Raw genomic sequence first — 24,307 nt, forward strand, 5'->3', positions numbered from 1 at the left:
TATATATCAGTATGGTTAATACTGTGCATAAAAACGGAACTTTTCATGTTAAGGATGACATTTGCATAATTGCCCACATTGTTTTCTCTTATTGGTTCTTTTGGTGGTAGGTTCTTGGAGATCTCATCATTGTTTTTTATAAAATATAAGGTACTAGCATTTATGAGAAAAAATATTTGATGCACCCTTCAGTTGTATTATCATCCTAGCTGTGAGTACAGATCATAGCTATAGATTGCTAAATTAGTATTTTTTCATGTTTTCTTTTTTTAACAGTGGCTTGGATCCTTGATCATTTGTGTGCTATGTGTTGCTCATGCACATAGCCTCATAATTGCAGTTTTACATCCAAAACAGCAGAGGTCCCCGTCCTTTTTCATTTTAAAAGTATTGTCTCGCTTCCTGCGGACGGTATTTACGACGCATGCGCACATCATACTTTCCTTTTCCAGTGCAGCGGAGTCAAAACTCCCTAGTTTGGCTCCAGGCTCCGGCTTCGGAGACTAAAAAGTCTGCAAAATGGTCAGTACAGCGCCTCAATAATCTTATTATCATGTTCCCTAAAGGTTGTTTTCTTCTTTGTTGTCCTCACGTTATAATATTATGGTCGTTAATAAAAGGATGGATTAGGATTTTCTCAGACAATCTGAGTCCGGTGTGAGATCGAACGTGGCCTTATGGCTGATTTTGAGCCCTTCCCACATGAGTACTACAGAGCGATGCATGCTGCATTTTTTGTCAACAGCTGAATTGATGGTTCAAACACGTTTAAGTGCATTAAGAAGCATAAACACCTGATTGGGTGTTTCTGGTAAATAGCGTGACATGTTTAATGCTAATGTGCTAAGCTTGCAGACGTGAGCATCTGATTGCAGGCCATAACAATCAGATCACTGCAGTTTTTATTGCAGCAAAATTTCAGTTTTACGTCATTATATAGATTAAAAGGTCCAGATCTGACTTATGACTGTTTTGTTGTCTTAGGGATTTGTTAAAGTAGTGAAGAACAAGGCCTATTTCAAGAGGTACCAGGTAAAGTTCAGGAGAAGGAGAGGTAAAGTTTATTTGCCATTGTATTGTAATTTTAATGTTCATATCTTTTAAAAATAACTTTTGGATAAAGCTTTATTGTAATAACTTTTGGATAAAGCTTTATTGTTATGTCTTGTCTATTTTGTTTTCTAGAGGGTAAAACTGATTACTTTGCCCGCAAGCGCCTGGTTATCCAAGACAAGAACAAGTACAACACACCCAAGTATAGGATGATCGTACGTTTCACCAACCGAGACATCATCTGCCAGGTTGGTGTAAAGCTACTGTAATTCCCAGAAAATGCCAGCCATGAGATTTTGTTGGGAGAAAAGTCTGTGACACATCCAAGTAAATATATTGAATTTCTTATAGTATATTCAAAATAGGGTTATCAATGTTTGCATATTCATGTTTTGTAGTGGATGTTACTTGTTAATGTGTAAAGTCTGATGTGTCGAGTCAAAACTGGATGTTTTTTTATTCAGATCGCCTATGCCAAGATCGAGGGTGACATGATCGTGTGTGCGGCCTACTCTCATGAGCTGCCCAAGTATGGCATCAGTGTGGGTTTGACAAATTATGCTGCAGCCTACTGCACTGGGCTACTACTCGCCCGCAGGGTAAGTCATAATCCCAACATTTGACATCCTAAAACCGATTGATAGAAATTTACCTTGCAGCCCAATCGTTTTAGAAGCTTTTACAGTGCCGATTCATTCATCACACACGTTGCGTTCCTGTGGCTCATAGGGTAGAAGAGTAGTGGTTTTCAAACTGGGGGCCCGGGCTGTGACCGGTGCTCTTTGGGTTGGCCACAGAATTTGGCTAAAATGTAACTTGAGATAAAATGCATTTTGCGTGCCAGTTTGTAGTTTTTGCAGACCTTGCTGAATCATCTAAATTGTTGGCTTGACAGTGATGTCTGTGTATCAGGCATGAGAATCCCTCACCTTTTGGCGAAATTCGCCGTTTTGAAACCAAAAAAAGGTAACCCACATGAATCGTGTAGATTCAATAAGAATTTTTTTGGGGGGTATGCTCGTGTTGTTTGTAGACGCGCACTTCGTTATCATCCAACATGTATCCCTGACATTAGGTTTGTCTGAGTTCATGCCGTGATGCATAAAACCGACAGGCAGGTGGTATCAAAGTTCCAAAAGAGTGAATAGAGATCATAAGGAAGTCTGCTTTGGATCGCGCTACTGTGATGTCATCCGCCTTTCTGTGTTCTTTGTCATACACATGGTTGTTGATGATGCGTAGAGCGACTTCCTTAGGGACTTAGTCAAGTGTAAGACACAAAACGCTGAAACTATCATTTTGAGGCATTAATGATATAAATTAAAACAAGATGTATACATAGACTGACATTGTAAAGTGACCTGAAAGATTTTATTTTGTAATGTATTGGAACAAATGATGGACATACTCCTCGCTTGTAAGTCACGGTCTACTAGCCTATTGCTGTAAATACGTAAATGTTAATATGGTAATACTGCAAAATATGGCATTAAATGCTGTTAATTAGAACATACTGTTACTTATGCTGTTAATAAGAAAGTGTCTCGTTTACATTAACATTTAAGAGATTTTAGACTATTAGAGTGACAAAGATGCTAAAGTGAACTGTTTTCTGTGCGCATACGCGCACACACTCATGGACACAAACTCAAAAGCCCACGCATGGAAACGCACGTTTCAAAAATCAGGCAAACACATAATTTCTTTCAGCTTGACAGGAGAGATATGCACAAATCTTGTAATTCCACAAGTATTCTCATAAAAACAGTCGTTTATTATAAGTGAGTGAGTTGATCATACGTGTCGGTGTATAGATCAGCGCTTCTCCAGTGTTAAAGGGACAGTTCCTTTTATAAGAAGTGCTTATGTTTGAGTCATTATGTTAATCAAACTACAGAAAAATCCCTTTTTATAACTTTAAAAAGATCAATAATATTTAATGTATAGAATGAATTAGATTGAAAACGTGTTTATATAATCACACACACATAAACACACGGGTGTTTTGAAATTTAGTTGGGTGGTTTGGCTTTAAGCTCATACATTGTCAGCGTAGTATAGTACACTTGTATTTGTGAATTGATTTTTGTAGTGGCCTTGTAGTTTGCCCATTGTAACACATTATAATTGCTAATAAAAATAATTTTATATTTGTAACACGAGTCACAAGAGTTGGACATGAAGAATAAGGTGAACAGTGTGTACTCTAGTTCCACCCATGTTCTTTGTTTGTGTGACATCACATTAACAAGAGAATCAAAACGGCATGTCTAATGACACTGCTCTGGTTTTATGGGATTTAAAAAAGGAGTGGGTGGATTTTTTTCTGTTGTAGGGTGGTTGTATTTACACACTGCCAACACGCATTTTTGTCCAAACACCTTGTAAAACTCACCTTTGCATAATATGGGCCTTTTAACTGAGCCACTGTTTGTACTTTGTACTGTTTGCAGGCTGCTGAACAAATTTGGCCTTGATAAAGTGTATGAAGGGCAGGTAGAGATCACCGGCGACGAGTTCAATGTGGAGAGCATCGATGGACAGCCAGGGGCTTTCACCTGCTACCTGGATGCGGGCCTGGCCAGAACCACCACTGGCAACAAGGTGTTCGGAGCTCTGAAGGGAGCAGTGGATGGAGGTCTCTCCATTCCTCACAGGTACGTCTCCCACCTCTTACTTTGAATGCATTCAATTGCTTTAGTGAAATGGGATTTTTGTTTTCTTGTCGTACGTTTCTGTGCTTGATGATGAGACCCTTTGAAACTGAGCAATTTGTAGTTGGTCCTTCATTTGCTCAACTGATGTGACTGCGTTTCAAGACGGGGCTGAGAGCAACTTGGTTTACATTAGAAGCTACAAAATTGTGCATTTTTATAGTTAAGTTTATAGTAAAAGGAGTAGTCTACTCATTTTCAATATTAAACTGTTATTGCCTTGGCTGGGAAGAGTTGATACATCCCTCTATCATCTGTGTGCGTGCACGTGGGCGCTGGAGCGCGCTGCGACACTTCGATAGCATTTAGCTTAGCCCCATTCATTCAATGGTACCAATCTGAGATAAAGTTAGAAGTGACCAAACACATCAACGTTTTTCCTACTTCGACTCGCCTGAAAAGTCCGCTCCCCTTCTCACTCTCATAATGGGAGAGGGAAGGTGTTACTGCGCCGAGTCGAAGTACTCCCAAAAGTGCTATTACGCCATAAAATATAGTTCCTCTTTTAAATCCGCTTAGAAAAGCGCTACGTTTTATTTTGTACCACCAAACTTGCTCGTATAACTACTCGTCTTAAATAGGGGAAGCGTTGATGTGTTTGGTCACTTCTAACTTTCTCTGGGTGGTGCCATTGAATGAATGGGGCTAAGCTAAATGCTATCGAAGTGTCGCAGCGCGCTCCAGCGCTTACGTGCACGCACACAAATGATAGAGGGATGTATCAACAATTCTTAGTTGGGGTAATAACATAGTTTGATGTTGAAAATGAGTAGACTATTCCTTTAATGGTACATGGTTTGAAAGATCACACACAAAAAGCTATGTTTGGAATCCTATAAACTTTTTCAATCTAATCTTTAACTCTCTTAGCACCAAGCGTTTCCCTGGCTATGACTCGGAAAGCAAGGAGTTTAATGCAGAGGTCCACCGCAAGCACATCCTGGGCCTGAACATTTCTGAATACATGAAATACTTGATGGAGGAAGATGAGGAGGCATACAAGAAACAGTTCTCTCGCTTCATCAAGAACGGCGTGAACCCTGATGGGGTATGTTTTGAAAGTGTTGTTGTTGTATTAGGCATTAAATTTGCAGTCTTAAGAAAATATTAGATTAAACCATTATAACCACAACTATTGTGAACTGTACAAGATTATTAACATCAGATAAATGTTTATGGATTTCTCATGCACGTCTTTTCCTTAGATTGAGGAAATGTACAAAAAGGCACATGCAGCGATCCGGGAGAACCCAGTGCACGAAAAGAAACCTAAGCGGGAGGTCAAAAAGAAGAGATGGCTGTTTTTACTTGTTTCTTGTCTTGTCCCCTTTTTCTTGAAGTTATTTTAACTCTTTCCCCGCCAGCGTTTTTAAAGTTACCAGCCAGCGCTTATGATTTTTACAAAGGTTTAATGCCTTCCAGAAAATGTTCTTCTTTAAATATATATAAACATACATTGTCTCAAATGAAAGTACAGTACCTCTGCTTTCAAAAAAAAAAACGTTTCATTAACATTCCTACCTTTATTTGTTCTCTATCACGTCTTAAATATGGGTAGGTTTCTTCAAAAATACCAAATTGGAGATAATTTCAGAGTGATGATGAAAACATACACAGTTTGAACTGTTTGCCCTGAGGCAGTGATGGGCAACTGTCCTGCAGAGTTTAGCTCCGAAGACTGAAGTTGCCCATCCCTGCCACCTGGTGGATAATAGCGGAAATACAGATTGCTGGAAAAACTCATCAATGGCGGGGAAAGTGTTAACATTATAAATCATAAGAGCTGAAGTAGTTATGTTAATAGTATATTTCTGCTGCTTGATGATGATGATGAAGGCTGAGCAAATTGTAGTTGGTCCTTGATTTGCACAGTTGATGAAAGCATTTCAAGACGGGTCTGAGAGCAGCTTTGGGTAATTAATGGGTATTCTGTACCAGATAATATATGCTGGGTTTTCATGATGAAGGATAAGGTTAATTAATTTGATTTCGAACTTGGTACATTGAACTTGACATGATCAAGACAACTTGATTACTCCCCCACTAAGTGATTACTTTGTTTAAACCTCATGTCTTGCTGAATATTTTTGTGGTAAAAATGAATTGGTTCTCTTGACAGATGGAATCGTGCCAAGCTCACATTGGCTCAGAGAAAAGATCGCGTTGCCCAGAAGAAGGCCAGCTTCCTTCGGGCCCAGGCTGCAGAGGAAGACTAGAGCTTCATTCGGCTTTCCTCATGTTTGTGCAAAAATACTTTGTTCTAATAAATATATCAGAAAAGACTTCATAATGTGTCTGTCACACTTCACTTATTTTGCAGACATCCTGCATTACCCTGAAGTCAGCTGCTTTTTTGTGTACATGTGTGTATTTTCTTAACACCTATAAAGAAACCATTGACACAATTAGGAAACAGCGGCAAGGTCTTTAATGAATTAACAACTCTGAATGAAACCAAAGATACAATAAATTTGAAATGTACTTAAAAAAAATGATGCCCTGAGTCCTAACTCATGTGTAAGGGTGCACATCTATACAAAGTTAAAACAAAGATTGTTGTGTGTGACATTTACTTAAAGGAATAGTCTACTCATTTTCAATATTAAAACATGTCATCACCTCAACCAAGAACCGTTGACACATCCCTCCATCATCCGTGCGCGCGCACGTAAGCGCTGGAGCGCGCTGCGACGCTTCGATAGCATCTAGCTTAGCCCCACTCACTCAACGGCACCACCCAGAGACAAAGCCAGAAGCGACCAAACAGATCAACGTCCCTCCCACTCAAGACGAGTAGCCACACGAGCAAGCCTGGTGGCACAAAACAAAACGCAGCGCCTCTCCAAGCGGATTCAAAAGAGGAACTACACTCCATGGCGCAATAGCACTTTTGGGAGTACCCCGACTCGGTGCAGTAACACCCTCCCTCTCCCATTATGAGAGTGAGAAGGGGAGCGGACTTTTCAGGCGAGTCGAAGTACTCCCAAAAGTGCTATTACGCCATAAGTCTAGTCTCATTTAGTCTCATTTATTTATATAGCCCTTTCCACTACAACGTAGACCAAAGGACTGTACAACTAAAACCCAGAAAAAAGCATGCAGAATACAATATACAATAAAGCATCAAGAATTAAAAGATACAGAATACAAATAAGTTTTCACACGAATTTTAAAAACATCCACTGATGGTGCAGATCTAATATCAGGAGGCAAAGCATTCCACAACCTAGGGCCAACGACTGAAAACGCTCGATCCCCTTTCGTCTTAAGACGAGTTCTTGGAACATATAGTAGTAAGCAGTTAAAAGACCTTTGGGATCTACCAGAGTTCTTAACCACCAGATCCTTGATATATTCTGGAGCCAACTCATGAACAGCTTTGTACACATATAACAAAACCTTATACTGTATCCGATATTTCACAGGGAGCCAATGAAGCCTTTTCAGAACTGGAGTAATATGCTCCCTTTTCTTAGTACCAGTAAGAAGCCTGGCTGCAGCGTTTTGAACCAGCTGCAATTTTGAAATAAGAGATTGACTGGCGCCTGTATATAAAGCATTACAGTAATCCAAGCGTGAGGAAATGAATGCGTGAATCACTGTTTCCAGATCAGGAACAGACAAAAACGATTTTAATTTCGCAATAGTCCTTAACTGAAAAAAACAATTTTTTACCACGTTTTTAATCTGATGGTCAAACATAAGTGCAGAATCAAAGATTACACCTAAATTTCTTATTTTAGGCTGAACATATGTTTCCCATGTACCTAGGAAGTCGGTTAAACTAATGTCGTCCTTATTCATCCCAAACACCATGACCTCAGACTTGCTTGCATTTAACTGCAGGCAATTTTGCTCTAACCAAGTAGTCACAAGCAACCAGGGATAAAGTAGGGCTTGATCCTCCAGCTCCAATCGGTAAGTAAATCTGAATGTCGTCAGCATATAGATGATAAAATATACCGTATTTCTTAAAAATTTGTCCTAAAGGCAACAAAAATAAAGAAAAGAGAATAGGACCCAGAATTGAACCCTGAGGTACTCCACAATCAAGAGAAGCTGGCCGGGAGGAAAAATCCCCAACCCTGACACAGATTGAACGCCCCCTTAAATATGAGGAAACACGAATCATAAAATATAGTTCCTCTTTTAAATCCGCTTAGAAAAGCGCTACGTTTTATTTTGTACCACCAAACTTGCTTGTATAACTATTGAAATTGAAAAGTTGCCTGTTTCCATTTCTGTGTCTTTAAATGCTCGTTTTTTGAAGTCGAAAGCTCACAAAAACGTATTTGTTTTTTTTGGGTTGTTAGATGTACACCTTGTCACAAAGCAGCTTTTAGGTATTAATCTGTTTTTAAGTTTAATCTGTAAATAAGTTTTTATAAGCTGTCGACCCCAAAAAACGAGCGTTCAAAGACACAAAAATGGACACAGGCAACCCCCCACAGCACTTCCACTAGCAGAACTGCGTCCACCAGGGGGAAACGCAGTCGGCGATCCACTTTATTATCCTTAAAGACTGGGTTTTACGGCTCGACAGCTTATAAAAACTTATTTCTGGGTTCTTTGGTTTGTTAGCTGTACATATTGTCACACAGCAGCTTTTAGGCATTATTCAGTTTTTTGTTATAAGCCAATGACAAGGAGGCGGCCTCTCGCAACACAAAGTCAACGGAGACGGCTGGACCGCGTTCCCCCCGGTGGGCGCGGTCCCCAAATTTGCATAACTGTGCTCTGTCTCTATAGACGTCATTCAACCGGAAAGTAGAGGGCTGTAGTCCAAACCGGCCGTTTGCTGTAGGCTTTGAAAGGGGACTTCTGTATAAGAAAATATAATGCCTGGCAGTGAACTTTGACCTTTATCATTTTGCAGGTATTATTTATGCTCTAACAGCAACATTACACACTAACTAAAGTTTGAAAAATGGGATCAGGAAGAACGGGACCTTTAAGTGAGTGACACAACAGTTTTACCTGTTGTAGAGATGCACCATGCTAAATATCTTTGCCGATACGATAAGTAACTTTTCTTATGTCTGCCAATACTGATAACCTATAACGGTAGGTAACTTTAACTCAAATTAACATTCTTAACTTACATAAACTAAATTCTGCATATTAAATAAAAAGTATTTCTTAAGTTTTATGAATTAAAAACATTTAGTTAATTACTATTAACATTGTACATCAAGCTGGTGATATTTCTTAACACTTCCTTCACACACAGCACAATTTAATGCGTTTCCTGTTTTATATGACAGTAATTGGGAAATAGTTTAAAAACTTTTTGAAAAGTCGATAGTTTGAAAAATAGCTTTAATCGGCTGATAACGATGTATCAGTGCATCTCTAACCAGTCTGAAAATGACTGTAAATCATGCAAATTGTTTCTAGATCCTTTGCTAGTTAAAAGGAGAAGGATTGAAATGTTCTAAAATCAATTTATCTTTCCAATCGTAGACCAGACGCAGTCTGATTGTCTCAGTTTCCGGAACATTGATCCACAGGAAGAGCAGCAATTTGGCATTTTCTCTTGGCAGTGGAGGGACATGCATTAGGAGAGCCTAAGCTGTTATGATTGGGATGGAGTCAAGTCTGAGTAATCTGAAACAAGGGGCAATAAAGGTTATATTGGCATACTTTGCCACTTCAGCACAAAAATAATCAGAAAAATTTGATTCAATGATTTGTGTGATATCGTTCGGACATAATTTGCTGTCTATATCTGTATAGAAGAGTAATAATAACTTAGTTAAATATTATTAGGAGTCTTTAGTATGGGATATTTTCTTCCACAGGAGAGTTTTGAGGTTGTTGAGGATCAGCGAGTGCTCCATTTCCATCTGTTCAGTGGCACCCTTGAGACCAATGCAGGCGTACAGCTGTTTCTCCAGTTCGTCTTTAATGTCTGATGGTGCACCGTAAAGGACATAGTCCTTCAACGTGCTACAAACTTTAGCCAGATTCGGCTGAGTGACCTCTGTAGTGCAGCGGTTTTTCGTGAGATCACAGGAAGTCAGGCAGTCCCTCCCATACAAGCAGTCACTGTCCTCGTCGCACCGCCTTTCACGCATCACTTCCTGAAAAGAAACTTCAGGCACAATTCGCCTTGCGTCTACCACCTTTATATCGTGGCGCTCTGTATAACCGAACCCTGCAGCGCTAACATCGCACATGAGGAAACTTCCAAATGTGCCATGGAAGACATCCTCAACAAGCTCAAACAAACCGATGGCTATCTTTGCCTTGCGTGGCCAGGATGGTGCAGCCCACTGGTCGATGCTTCGCCTTAAACCGCCTGGAATCCACAGCTCAAACAACCACGGTAAGCTGATGCCATAAAGTGGTACATAAGGCACCTTCTCTGTTACATACAAGTCCCCACAGAAGCCCAGCAGTCTGGGAGTGTGCCCGCGATCCTGTAAAACGACGGACAGCAGGAATTCGTTCAGTTGTAGTAAAGCCCAAGCTGAGTGGGCTTCAGACAAGGAGATCTGGCCATCATTGTTGCTGTCAGCTACTCCAAGCACAAGGGTCACCAAATCTTGTAAGTTGGCTTGGTCTCCTACTTTGGCCTGCAACAGAAAAGGCATCATTCTAATGAATTATGAAATGCTGTTTTATACTACAGAAATACTTAACGCAGCATCCAGAAAGCTTTTTTATAATAAAAATGTACAGCAACACAGGCTCAAGCGATTTTTAATGAGTTTGAACTGTACCGTTTAAAAATAGATTTGTTTTATAATGGATTTGAGACCTTAAGATGGCTAAACACCATCTCTTTGAACTTCTCCACTGATGTTCCTTTTGTCGGCCTGTTAAAGGAGGCAAATTCTTTCCGGGGCTCCAGTTCTACACCCAGATCGTATTGAGGGACCTCCTCCATCTGGCACTTTATGATTCCCTCCATATCCCCCCAAATGCCAGAGTATACCTAAATAAAAACGGTTGACAGTTTAAGAGCAGTTTCACTTTATTTCATAAAAAAGATACAAATATTATAGGGGACATTTCACAAGACTTTTTTAAAGATGTAAAATAAATCTTTGGTGTCTCCACAGTACGTATATGAGGTTTGAGCTTAAAATAGCCTACCATATGGATAATTTATTATATCATGTTAAAATTGCCACTTTGTAGGTGTGAGCAAAAATGTGCCGTTTTGGGTGTGCTTTAAAATACAAATGAGCTGATCTCTGCACTAAATTGCAGTGCTGTGGTTGGATAGTGCAGATATTAGCCCCTTCTGACATCACAGGGGGAGCCAAATTTCAATTACCTATTTTTTCACATGCTTGCAGAGAATAGTTTACCAAAACTAAGTTACTGGGATGTTCTTTTTTTCATTTTCTAGGTTGATAGAAGCACTGGGGACCCAATTATAGCTCTTAAACATGGAAAAAGTCAGATTTTCATGATATGTCCCCTTTAAGGTAATGTTAAAGTGGTAATTATATGTGATCCTTCATGTAAAAACCCAGCTAAGTCATTTTTGGTGCTTTACTGTTTTTAACATAAAATCATATGTAAAGAATATTCTGTGAAAATATGACCTTGATTTCTTTAAAGGTGCAGTGTGTAACTTTTAGAAGAATCCCTTTACAGAAATGCAATATAATATACATAACTATATTATCAGTGGTGTATAAAGACCTTTCATAATAAACCATTATGTTGTATTACCTTTAAATTAGCCATTTTTATCTATATACACAAAGTGTCCCCTTACATTGGAGTCGCAATTTTGTGCCGCCATGTTTCTACAGAAGCCCTTAACGGACAAACTTTGTTTACCAAGTTGTCTCTGACGATGACGATATCGGCTAGCGTAGCTTCTTTATGCGTTTCAAAAGCTAGGGATGAGCCGTGAACTGAGCCATTGGGTGCAATTTGAAACCTTACCACTAGATGCCGCTATAATGTACACACTGCACCTTTAATGTTGATTGAGTAATGCCATGAAATCAATTATTAAAAATCAAACTTTGATGCTCCAAATCTCATCATGAGACCTGACCCTAGATTTCACAAACAGGGTCACATATTTTTGCTGCAATTCGTTTGTGTTTGTTAGCAAATGCTTTGATATGTCGTTTGATCGTGGCCTTGTTTGTGTTGGTACCATATAAAAAGTTATACAAAACACAGCAAGTATTTACTGAATGAGTTCTGTGAAACAAAACAAAACTGTGAGGGTACCATGTCCTTGAGTATTACTTCAACAGACAATTTTTGAAGCATGCAATACAGATTCATTGAAATGATGGATTGACACAGTTTTGTGACACTATGCATGCATTTTCACATTTGCGCACCAAAAACCTTAGGTTGTTTCAAATAGCTATATAACAAAGGTTTTTTTAAGATCAGAGAGGAATTAATACATTATGTGATACTGTCTCTGACCTGATTGCTGGGTTTGGCAGAGAGACACTTTCCCAAGTAAAGATTCTCTTTCTCACACAAGCTGTTGCAGGCAGAACCATCAATCACACCCTTCTGAAATTTATCACACTGAAAACATGAAAATACACAAATCAAAGTCTTATTCTCCATTATTCATTTTTTCATTTTCAGTACTCAATCTCTTTTACATTGACTCTCCTCTAGATGGCTCCCTTCTCTAAACGATGTTTGTTGGAAGGGGACCAGCAGCATTGAAATCTAGTCAGGCACTGCAGCTGCAAACTTACGATGGAGTTCTTGCACTCATGTCCACGGCACAGCTCTGTGTAAGATGAGTATTCCACGTACACCACCCAGCTTCCCACGAAAACAGCCAACCAGGAAAAGAACAGGTACTTCATATGGAGGTAGGAAAACCGGGCCTGTGCACAAAAGACTATGATGAAAAGTAGTGTTACTCTTATCTTAAACAAATATAAATGTTAAATCAAAAAGGGCCGATCCCAACCTGTTGATTGTAATTCATTTTTTTGATTGTAATTCATCAAAAGTTTTTAACCCAAAATATATAGGTTGTTTTAACCTATTGTTGGGTGAGTCAAATATAAACAATTTCTTGGTTAATTTAATCCAACATTGGGTTAAAAATAACTCAGCATAAATAGATATAAATAATAAATGAAGTTGTAAAGGTAGGTTCGGAAGGTGCCTAAACATATAGGGCCCTATCATACACCCTAGCGTGACGCAAGTGTCTTTTGCTACTTTCAACCCGGCGCAATGATCATTTTCACGTTTAGTGCTACGTTATTTAAATAGCAACTGCATTTGCGCCCCATTTGTGTGCCCATTGGCGTTATGGTGTGAAAACGAGGTTTGTTCAGGCACATTGTTGGCGCGTTGCTATTTTGAGGCAACTAAAATAGACTACGCCATTGACCAGTTAAAACCTGGTCTAAAGTCAATGGCACAATATTGTTTTTGTTATTTAATGAGCGCATTCGTAATACGAGACAACAATGCGCATTTGCTTATTACATGGATGCGCAGCAGAACACAACGCTTTTTATAATGTGAAAAATTAAAGGATTAAAATGTAAACAATAATTATTGATTCTCTTGGACATAAATGAGAACCGATTATGAGACGTAAGAAGGCGTAAAGAGCAGCTTCACCTGTAGCCTGGTAAGTAAATAAATGCTTTGCTTTAAACAAATGCAAATATTGCATCTATTTTTAAATGGTTTTTTTTAAATGCTACCCCACGGATTTATTGTATATGATGACCTGTGGATATGATGAGATGAGAAATGTAAAAAAAACTCATGCCGGGTGCTGAAACGCCGGGTGCTGAAACGCTTCGGCTCTCTGCACATTTGTAAATTCTTTATCTCTTGTTTGTTACAAATAAAGTATTTTTAGAGTACAAATCTTTTCTTACATACTTGTAAATTATTTTTTGATGATATTGGATAGCCATACATTTACAACAATTAAAAGCCTGCTATTTTCACTTCCATGACTAAGAGAAAACAGGTTTAAAGGGTTCATTCCAAACAATAACAATTTCAATACAAGTAAAAACAACACAATTATTTAACATTAATCTTAAATTGGGGGTCTTCCTCCTCCGCTTAGTTCTTCACTTTTCAAAGTCTGTCATCTAAATAGGGATTAGACATAGTGCCAGCGCAACTTGCTTTTAAAGGGGATGAGAGCTGTGACTCTCATTGGTTTATTGCAAGTTACGCCCAAAACACACACATTACTCATTACAAGAACAACCCTTTTCAACCCTGAGCTCGGTGCACAAACCATTTTTCCCATCGTTAAATTAGCAAAAGTAGAATCGAACATGCCCATTTAGACAGTGCGCCGTGCGCTTTAGACTATGCGCTTAGATAGTTAAAATAGGGCCCTTAGTCTTGTCAATCATTTTTGAGCTTATATAAGCGGGTCAGTCTCCACGTTTTTCCAGTGACAATTCTTCCAGCATTCCATCTACCAACAGTTCTACTACCGGGGTGGGGGGTATTTATTATTTATACCATTATTTATTAAGTCTGAATGGGCAGACGAAATCGTTAAATGGCTATAAATTACCTTATAAATTACCTTTAAAACAACAAATTTTCATTAAAACCTAAGATTGAGACCTATACAGAATCTTCAAATTCTGCATGATTCACATTTTAATAGCCATAATACACCGTTGATTGTCTTTTTAGCCAAGCAATTATTATATTAAACTATAATGTAGCAAGACTGTCTACTTCGACAGTTTTAGACTCTTAAAAAAGGATTCTTTGCAGTGAACCTTTTTTGTCAACAGTTCATGAAAGAACCATTTCTTTCTTACTTTTATTGAAGAACTACCATTTCCACTATAAAATGGTTTCTGCAATAGAAATGTTCTGTGGATGTTAGCTCCTTATGGAACCATACAGCATGACAAAGGACCTGTTTAGCAACTTTTTTCTTACGTAGTACAGATTAGATTTTATCACTAGGCAATTTTCTGAGACATGATTGCTGATGTACACTGATTATGTAACGATACGATTTGCTGGAGGTTGTACTGCAATGATGGTGATAAGAACAGGATTGCTAAGAGTCAGATAAAAAAACATGACTTAATAAAGTCATCCTTCCAGCAAAGATATAAGAAAGATTTCATAGAGAGGGAAAGGATATCTTTCAAAACAGAGACAGGTTTATTCTATAATTAAGAGAGCCACGGATTCAAGAAGCACACAGCCATTTCATTTCAGCATATCAAAGACCTTGGACTAACCTGGATACCTAGTGGTGTGGATGCATTACACAAAATAAAAATTAAACTCTAAAAATGGCTGGGTTATTTCTGACCCAATAAATATTAGACAGAACACATCTGCATGGGTCAATTTTAACCCAGCGGTGTGTTCTGTCCCATTATGGGTAAAAAACAGCCATTTTTAGAATGTATCAGATAATATTCTTTAAAGAGTAACTAAACCCTTATCCAACTTTTTTTAGTTACTGATCTGTAAGAATGATGCTTTATTAGTGCTGTTCATTGATTTTAGTAAGTTTTTTGACATTTGGATATAAAGTGTTTCAATACTGCAATATATGGTGTAAAACCGTCTTAGTGCTGCCCTCTTCAGGTTGAACGGTGGCTACTGCAGTTGAATTTTCCTATTGGATGTTGGGTCCAAAAAATGACTCGTGACGTAAGCAGGTTTAAGCTTACCACGCCCTTGTTACGATCTCACCACACACTTGTTACGAGCTTAGTTCGTCCCCTCTATCTCTGTTGGGATCTGCCCACTTTTCTTGCATTTTTCAAATATTGCCAGTGGGTGGAGTCAGGCTCTGACCAGGGGTTTAGTTACGCTTTAAGCAAAAGTGTCCAATAGTGCTGATTATAACATTTTGGATAGTTGGGTAAAATATGAACCAACCTATCCGTTGGGTTTAAATTACAAACCCTTGGTTAGGTCAGATATTTTCTATACTAAGGGTTGTGTTTGGCCAAATTTTACAGAAGCATTGGATGAATCAACACAATCACTATACTAAAACCGCAAAAAATGACTTTCTTAGTGTTTTTGTCTTGTTTTCAGTAGAAATATCTAAACATTCTTAAATAAATATGTGTCTTCTTGATGAGCAAAAGTAGTTTTTAGACAAAAAATATACAATTTAAGTGAATGTGTGCTTAAAACTTAAAATCTGGGATTAGAAATGGGATGAGAAATTTTTTCTTGAATTAAGGGCCGGTTTCCCAGACAGGGCCTAAAGCTATGTTTATACCCACCGCGTCCGGACGGGCGCGTTTGTGCGTGTGGCAAAAATGACGTCAACACTGAGTGGGCAGTCGTGCGTGTTGGGTGCGCAAGACCCCATTTTGCGTGGAGGTGTGCACAGCGTTTTTTGTAACTGTGGGCGCAGCTCCGCATCCGAAAATGACCGAACTCGCGGCGATTCTGTCCGAGCAGGCAAGCCTGTGACGTATCTCTTTGATCAATCCAAGCAAAACAATTTATATATTTATCTAAAACTCTGGAAGTAAAGTATGGAAACTTTGCATTTTAAAACACAAATTATTTTACGTGATTCAGAATGTTTGGCTTATATTTATATTGAATGAACCACTGGACGAGGAATAAAATACAAACCTTAAGATGTCTGTACTGTTTGTTTAGTAAAAACGTTAATGAAACGATAATGTTTAAAGACATATTTAAGAGATTGTTGTTTTATTCATGTTCTCATATTTATATATCAAGCTCAAATGTTACAAGCACCAGGGTTGTTCCAGCGGACAACTTCTTCTATTCTCTTTCTTTGTGTTTGTTTTTGACTTGATTGATCGCTTCGCCCCCTGGCCGTTCAAAAAATAGTGCAACATTGAGCTACAGTCAACTATAAATGCCTCTTCCGTTTGGTGAGATGCACGCACGATCCGCGGAGGCTTGCGTTGCCGACCAAAGCGCGAGTATAAACAAAGCTTGAGCCTAGTCCCAGACTAACTTAAAGGAATAGTCTACTCATTTTCAATATTAAAATATGTTATTACCTTAACTAAGAATTGTTGATACATCCCTCTATCATCTGTGTGCGTGCACGTAAGCGCTGGAGCGCGCTGCGATGCTTCGATAGCATTTAGCTTAGCCCCATTCATTCAATGCTACTATTTAGAGATAAAGTTAGAAGTGACCAAACACATCAACGTTTTTCCTATTTAAGATGAGTAGTTATACGAGCAAGTTTGGTGGTACAAAATAAAACGTAGCGCTTTTCTAAGCGGATTTAAAAGAAGAACTATATTTTATGGCGTAATAGCACTTTTGGGAGTACTTCGACTCGCCTGAAAAGTCCGCTCCCCTTCTCACTCTCATAATGGGAGAGGGAGGGTGTTACTGCGCCGAGTCGAAGTACTCCCAAAAGTGCTATTACGCCATAAAATATAGTTCCTCTTTTAAATCCGCTTAGAAAAGCGCTACGTATTATTTTGTACCACCAAACTTGCTCGTATAACTACTCGTCTTAAATAGGAAAAACGTTGATGTGTTTGGTCACTTCTAACTTTATCTCTAAATGGTACCATTGAATGAATGGGGCTAAGCTAAATGCTATTGAAGCGTCGCAGCGCGCTCCAGCGCTTACATGCACGCACACATATGATAGAGGGATGTATCAACAATTCTTAGTTAAGGTAATAACATATTTTAATATTGAAAATGAGTAGACTATTCCTTTAAACGTTAGTCTTGACTCAAAACAACTTGCTCTGTCATATCTTAAAATATATCAGTGCGAGTGTTGTGTTTGAAGATGCAAACCATTTATGTTTATTTATAAATTGTGGTTTTAAAAATGACTTAAATATCCTAATTTAACTAAGACCTAGTCCTGTCTTAAGCTAATCCCTGTCCGGGAAACCACCCCTAAGTGTTTAAGAAAAAAGTTAACTTATTTAAAGATTTTTTTTCTTACCCCATTGCCAGATATTTTTGCTTGTTCCCTTTCAGTCGGTCACTACGACGTCACGTCGTGACCGACGAATTGGGAACCGCTTCGCGGGTGACCTATCTGCTTCGAGAAACCTTTAAAACGCCAATGAACTTGGCATGCAGATAATTGCATCTGCCGGCGCCGCCCCGCCGCACAGCTATTTAATGAGCGGCAGGTGCAGTTATCAAATCAGCTTTTTAGCTTCGAAAGCTGGCAGACAAACTCTGCTCACGAGAAGCTGCTCTCCTGCGAAATAGATCTCTGCGTGTCAGTTGGTTGGGCGAAGGCACCACAGCGAGGCTCGCGAGTGTTTTCCACCTCTTTATTTTCACTCTCTTTTGAGTGTGTGCGTTCTCCTCCCTGTGTGCTTCATCAACTACACAGCTAAAAGAGTGATTTCCCCTAAAAGAGCTGCAGTTGAACTTGCGTCTTTTTAAAGACAGCCGTTCACTGCTCACGGGCGTTAAAGCGTCTTTTTAAAGATGTCTTTTCGTCCGTGTTCGACTTCTGGATGCGGCAAATACATGGGTCCTCGCGATGGACATGATCGCTGTCTCTCATGTCTGGGTCTCCAGCATGCTGAAGCAGCTTTCATGGGAGGGACATGCTCCGCTTGCGAGAGCCTGACTCTTGCGGATCTGCGGGGTCGTGTGGCGTTTCTCCGGGAACGCCGCCCTCCGTTGCTGATCACCGCCAAGAAGGCGGCTGTGAAGCTACGGAGAGACGACCTCCGCCTCACGGTGCTGAATCGGCAAGCTGGTTCGTCCAGCGGCCCTCAGCTACCGGATTCGCAACCATCTGAGGTTCCGATGGAGACGGAGAGCGCGCGTTCTGCGTCGCTTTCTACCTCTGTCGGACCTCCCGAGGATTCGGTGTCTGTCGTAACATCGGAGGGGGGGCCGTCATTTTCTGACGTGGATCCCGAGCCTCTCCCTCCTTCGGGAAGGGTTGCGGTTCCCGATCTCGACCCGGAGATGACGGCCATGCTCGCTCGGGCTGCGGAGACGGTCGGGTTGGAGTGGAGAGCTCCTCCCCCTCCCGTACCGTCCCGCCTAGACGATTGGTACTTTGGGGCTGCACGGGCTTCACAGTCTTCCCCACCGGTACCTTTCTTTCCCGAGGTGCATGATGAGCTGACTCGGACGTGGAAAACCCCGTTTTCCTCCCGGAACCGTCCGCATCAGCCATCACCCCTCACCTCCCTCGATGGGGGGGGCCGCTAAAGGGTATGCCGGTATCCCGACAGTGGAGCGCTCGGTAGCGATGCAGTTGTGTCCTGCCGGCGTCTCCTACTGGAAGGACCGTCCTACTCTTCCCTCACAGGCCTGCAGGCATTCGTCAGCTCTGACGGAGTCTGCATATCGGGCTTGTGGGGAGGCGGCCTCTGCCATACATGCCATGGCTTTGTTGCAGGTTCATCAGGCTAAGGCTCTGAAGGACCTGCACGAGGGAGGTCACGATTCGGCGGTCTTTAAAGACCTGCGTGCGGCTACGGATCTGGCGCTACGTGCGACCAAGACCACCGCACAGGCCGTCGGTCGTGCTATGTCCACCTTGGTGGTCCAGGAGCGCCACCTCTGGCTGTGCCTTGCGGACATGCGGGATGCCGATAAAACCCGGCTTCTAAACGCCCCGGTGTCCCAGGCCGGCCTGTTCGGCGAGGCGGTGGAAGACTTCGCACAACAGGTCTCCGCCACCCAGAAGCAGACTGAGGCTCTGGCTAACATCATGCCGCGTCGGAAGAGACCAGCACCTGCCCCGTCGACGTCGGCACCTCAGTCTGCCCCTCGCCGAGGGCGTCCTGCAGCGGCGGCCGCCTCCGTTCCTCATCGGGGCCGTCCAAAAAAGCGAGGAACCGGCCGTCAGCAGCCCGCCCCGCCCGCTCAGCCCGCTAAGCCTGGTGGAAAGCGTAAATCTAAGCGGCCCTGAGATGGGCGACCTGGAGGTGGAGGGGATCGCTCTTCGGGAGATGGTGAACGCACCACTCCCCCCCCCGGAGGAGGACCGGGTGGGGAATCTTTGGTTTTCTTTAATTTCTGTTCCGCCGGCTTTTCAGCCGGCACCCACAAAACCACAAAAAGAGCGAATTCCTCTTCTTCCTCCAGGTCATCAGAGGCAGTCGGGTGTGACGGATGGGCTCATAACCCTACGTTCTCCCCCTCCTCTCTCGCCAAAGGATGTGTTAAGCGCACCGAGACATCTTCATCAGAGTCTTCCCCGCGCAGCCATCCATCAGCGGAGTCAGGTGAGTGCTCATTTTCACAATACACATGTCGACGCAGCCCAAGAGAGCGCGTCATCGAGCACCGCCGTTCCGCTCGCCGCGGGTACTACGATTGTGCCGTTAATTCCTCTCGCCCGGTATCTGGAAGCTTGGCAACAACTTCCCAGTCCGTCGCGCTGGCTTTTACGCACGATCCGTCTTGGCTATGCGATACAATTCGCCCGGCGACCTCCCAAATTTACGGGCATCCGTTTCACTATAGTGAAACCCGCCGATGCGCACGTACTACGTGCAGAAATTGCTGTCTTATTGGCGAAAGACGCGATTCAGCCGGTTCCTCCAGCCGAGATGAGGTCAGGGTTTTACAGCCCTTACTTTATTGTACCCAAGAAAAGCGGCGGGTTGCGACCGATCCTGGATCTGCGCGTTCTGAATCGAGCACTTCACAAGATGCCGTTCAAAATGCTTACGCAGAAAACCATATTTCAATGCATTCGCCCACAGGATTGGTTTGCAGCCATCGACCTGAAGGACGCGTACTTTCATGTCTCAATCCTTCCCCGGCACAGGCCGTTTCTCCGCTTTGCGTTCGAGGGAAAAGCATATCAGTACAAAGTCTTACCGTTCGGGCTCTCTCTCTCTCCCCGCGTCTTCACAAAAGTGGCAGAGGGTGCTTTAAAACCTCTCAGAGAGAGCGGTGTTCGCATCTTGGCATATCTCGACGATTGGCTCATTATAGCACAGTCGCGTCAAATGCTTTGCACTCATCTAGATCGGGTGCTCAAACACCTCGCCCGTCTCGGTCTTCAGGTCAACCGAGAGAAGAGCAAACTGTGCCCGACACAGAAGATCTCTTTTCTCGGCATGGAATTGGATTCGGTCAATCTTACAGCACGCCTCACGGAGGCGCGCGTTCAGTCGATTCTGGCTTGCTTGAATACGTTTTCGGGCAAGACTGCGGTCCCTCTGAAACAATTTCAGAAATTACTGGGGCATATGGCTGCAGCCGCGGCTGTAACACCGCTCGGTTTGCTGCATATGAGACCGCTTCAGCATTGGCTTCACGACCGAGTCCCGAGGAGAGCGTGGTTAACCGGCTTTCACCGTGTCATGATCACACCGAAATGCCGTCTCACTTTCACCCCGTGGTCAGACCCAGCGTTTCTCAGGGCGGGGGTGCCACTGAGACAGGTCTCCAGACATGCAATAGTATGCACAGATGCCTCCAACACGGGGTGGGGAGCCACGTATGGCGAGCTTGCAGCTTCAGGAGTATGGACATCACCCCAGCTGCATTGGCACATAAATTGCCGAGAACTGTGGGCTGTATATCTTGCGCTCGTCCGCTTCAGCAGCGAGTTGAGAGGCAAAGATGTATTAGTTCGCACAGACAACATTGCGACTGTTGCGTATATCAATCGCCAAGGCGGAGTGCGCTCTCGTCACATGTCGCATCTCGCGCGCCATCTCCTCTTTTGGAGTCAGAAGAATCTGAGGTCTCTTCGTGCCATTCACATCCCGGGGTCGCTCAACGTAGCGGCAGACGCGCTTTCCCGAGCAGCGCGCCCCGGCGAATGGCGACTCCACCCTCAATCGGTCCAGCTGATTTGGAGACGTTTCGGCAGAGCGCAGATAGATCTGTTTGCATCTCCAGAAACAACCCACTGTCGCCTATTCTATTCACTGAACGAGGGATCACTCGGCGTGGATGCATTAGCGCACAGCTGGCCGAGAGGTCTTCGCAAATACGCATTTCCCCCAGTGCGCCTCATTGCACAGACATTGTGCAAAGTCAGGGAGGACGAGGAGAAAATTCTTTTAGTTGCTCCATATTGGGCCACCAGGAGTTGGTTTCCAGAGCTCACTCTCCTCGCGACAGCCCCTCCCTGGAGGATTCCCCTGAGGAGGGACCTTCTGTCTCAAGAAGGGGGCCCCTTATGGCACCCCCGTCCCGATCTGTGGAACCTCCATGTGTGGTCTCTGGACGGGGCGCGGAGGTTGTAGGTGATTTACCCCCGGCGGTATCTAACACCATCGCTGCAGCGCGAGCGCCGTCTACGAGACAGGCGTATACGCTGAAATGGAACCTGTTTGTTGTTTGGTGTACTTCTCAACGAGAGGACCCCCGAGAATGCCCGATCAATATTGTGCTTTCATATCTCCAGCACCGCTTGGAGAAGAGGCTGTCACCGTCTACTATTAAAGTAGATATCGCGGCAATATCCGCGCATCACGTACCCATAGACGGTAGATCTGTGGGTCAGCACGATCTGGTCATTAGGTTTTTAAGAGGTGCACGGAGGCTCAATCCTTCGCGTCCTCCCTCTATTCCTCCTTGGGACCTGTCCATGGTGCTGAACGCTCTCAGAGACTGCCCGTTCGAGCCTCTGCAGACAGTGAGTGTCAAGTTTCTCACTATGAAAACTTTGATGCTCCTCGCACTGGCTTCTATTAAGAGGATAGGGGATCTTCATGCATTCTCGGTCGACGATTCGTGCCTTCAGTTCGGGCCGGCTGAATCCAGCGTTACACTGAGACCCCGGCCGGGCTACGTGCCTAAAGTTCCCACCACTCCCTTTAGGGATCAAGTGGTGAACTTACAAGCTCTGCCTTTGGAAGAGGCAGACCCAGCTATGGCTTTGTTATGTCCTGTACGTGCACTACGTGTGTATGTGAATCGCACTCAAAGCTTCCGGACCTCAGAGCAGCTCTTTGTCTGTTACGGTGGTCAGCAGAAAGGGAGAGCTGTCACTAAACAGAGGATGTCTCACTGGATTGTAGACACAATCGCCCTGGCTTATGAGAAACAGGGCGTTCCCTGCCCTTTTGGTTTGAGAGCCCATTCAACCAGAAGCGTGGCTTCATCTTGGGCTTTGGCTCGTGGTTCCTCGCTTTCAGATATTTGTAGAGCTGCTGGCTGGGCGACACCTAATACGTTCACTAGATTCTACAGTGTTCGTGTTGAGCCGGTATCCTCTCGAGTTCTCTCATCAGATCAGTGAGAACATCGAGGAACGGCTCCTGTGTCGGCTTGGAGCCTTTCTTTTTGGCTGCGCAGAAAACCGCACCAGTATGGAAGGCCATTAAGGCAAAAACGTTACAAAAAATGTTTTTTGTCTTTTTCCACCGCTTGGCGGTCGATGTTGCGGAGCATCGGCTGCCAGCCTCTCACTAGATGTATTCTTGACTATCTGGGTGAGGCTAGCGCCCACATTGCGCCCCCTAGTGGTTTCTTTGTGAATATTTCCGTGGAAAGTTTATGATTTACCACGTTTCCCTTAGCGGAGTTCGTTCCGCGCCTCTCTAGTGTTGCTAAGAGAGTGTATTTTTATAGACCTCGTGTCTTTTTATCCATCACCTTAGTGGTAGACCCCTAGAGGGTTTTTCTTCCGCAGCGATCTTAGTCCCGCCTGACGAGTTCGCTTCCCAGTTCGCCTAGTCACTATCGTGGGTTAAGGAACAAGTATTGACCGGCCTCTGCTTCAACCCCATTTCCGTTCCCTTAAAGAGGAGAGTCGGAGGGTTTACGCAGGCACTGGAAGGGTCAGCTTCAGTGGCGCTTTGGTAGGGATTCCCAATTCGTCGGTCACGACGTGACGTCGTAGTGACCGACTGAAAGGGAACGTCTCGGTTACATATGTAACCCTCGTTCCCTGAAGGAAGGGAACGGAGACGTCACGTCCCGTCGCCACAGTTTGCTGTTCCACTGCTGATACCGGCCGGACAATTTTCTCTTTCTGGCCAGCTTTCTCAGCAAAAAATAGCTGATTTGATAACTGCACCTGCCGCTCATTAAATAGCTGTGCGGCGGGGCGGCGCCGGCAGATGCAATTATCTGCATGCCAAGTTCATTGGCGTTTTAAAGGTTTCTCGAAGCAGATAGGTCACCCGCGAAGCGGTTCCCAATTCGTCGGTCACGACGTGACGTCTCCGTTCCCTTCCTTCAGGGAACGAGGGTTACATATGTAACCGAGACGTTTTAAGCACACATTCATTTAAATTGTATATTTTTTGTCTAAAACTAGACTTATTTTCTTAGATCCTTTTTCTCATGAAAAAGATACATCTTGATTTAAGAATTTTTAAGTAAAAATCAGTGGTGGCCTGTGACTTGGTTTTTGAGGGCACACAATGCGAAATTCGTCACAACATGTATATAGCCCATCATGTGTGTGGTTTGTAATGTGTTCGGTGCGTCGAGTGAACCTATGTGCATCACGTGTCTTGTCAAAATAAGTGCCTGCTGCAGATGCGTCTAAAGGGTTGATGATAAAAGAGATTTTGCCAGATACTCGCATAATCTCATGCGTAATCCGAGTTTACTGTAAAGGGAGTGTCTTGCAAGTATTTTGTGAACGTGAGTATCTCTTTTATCGTAAACGGTTTTGACGCATTTGCAGC

General features: G+C 42.8%; 2 protein-coding genes across 7 annotated transcripts in view; one reads left to right on the plus strand and one right to left on the minus strand.

The window, feature by feature from the left end:
• Positions 1-372: 372 nt before the first annotated feature.
• rpl5b (ribosomal protein L5b) lies at positions 373-6,049 on the plus strand. Its single transcript, XM_073870179.1, has 8 exons — positions 373-522; positions 985-1,054; positions 1,186-1,301; positions 1,518-1,647; positions 3,503-3,710; positions 4,638-4,815; positions 4,973-5,059; positions 5,885-6,049. Exons 1-8 carry the CDS (start codon positions 520-522, stop codon positions 5,981-5,983), a joined length of 891 nt encoding a protein of 296 aa, XP_073726280.1. The 5' UTR covers positions 373-519; the 3' UTR covers positions 5,984-6,049.
• Positions 6,050-9,069: 3,020 nt separating this feature from the next.
• dipk1ab (divergent protein kinase domain 1Ab) overlaps positions 9,070-24,307 on the minus strand; it is a 47,630-nt gene continuing 32,392 nt past the window's right edge. For 4 of the 6 annotated variants that reach the window (XM_055213853.2, XM_055213857.2, XM_055213854.2 and 1 more), the window contains 4 exons: positions 12,467-12,601; positions 12,180-12,287; positions 10,531-10,707; positions 9,070-10,345 (listed from right to left, as the gene is read on the minus strand). In XM_055213853.2, coding sequence (XP_055069828.2) covers positions 9,533-10,345; positions 10,531-10,707; positions 12,180-12,287; positions 12,467-12,601 — 1,233 coding nt within the window. In that variant the 3' untranslated portion in view covers positions 9,070-9,532. Of the gene's footprint in view, positions 10,346-10,530; positions 10,708-12,179; positions 12,288-12,466; positions 12,616-24,307 lie in introns of all 6 variants that reach the window. The other 2 variants (XM_055213855.2, XM_055213856.2) reach the window with 1 other exon arrangement.

Source organism: Misgurnus anguillicaudatus, chromosome 8 (assembly GCF_027580225.2).
Source record: "Misgurnus anguillicaudatus chromosome 8, ASM2758022v2, whole genome shotgun sequence".
Classification (NCBI taxonomy): Eukaryota; Metazoa; Chordata; class Actinopteri; order Cypriniformes; family Cobitidae; genus Misgurnus; species Misgurnus anguillicaudatus.

Excerpts from the sequence above, each read along its gene's own strand:
- rpl5b (XM_073870179.1), top strand. Across the intron at positions 1,055-1,185 it reads AAAGTTCAGGAGAAGGAGAG|AGGGTAAAACTGATTACTTT; the intron begins GTAAAGTTTATT and ends TTTGTTTTCTAG. Across the intron at positions 5,060-5,884 it reads AGCGGGAGGTCAAAAAGAAG|AGATGGAATCGTGCCAAGCT; the intron begins AGATGGCTGTTT and ends GGTTCTCTTGAC.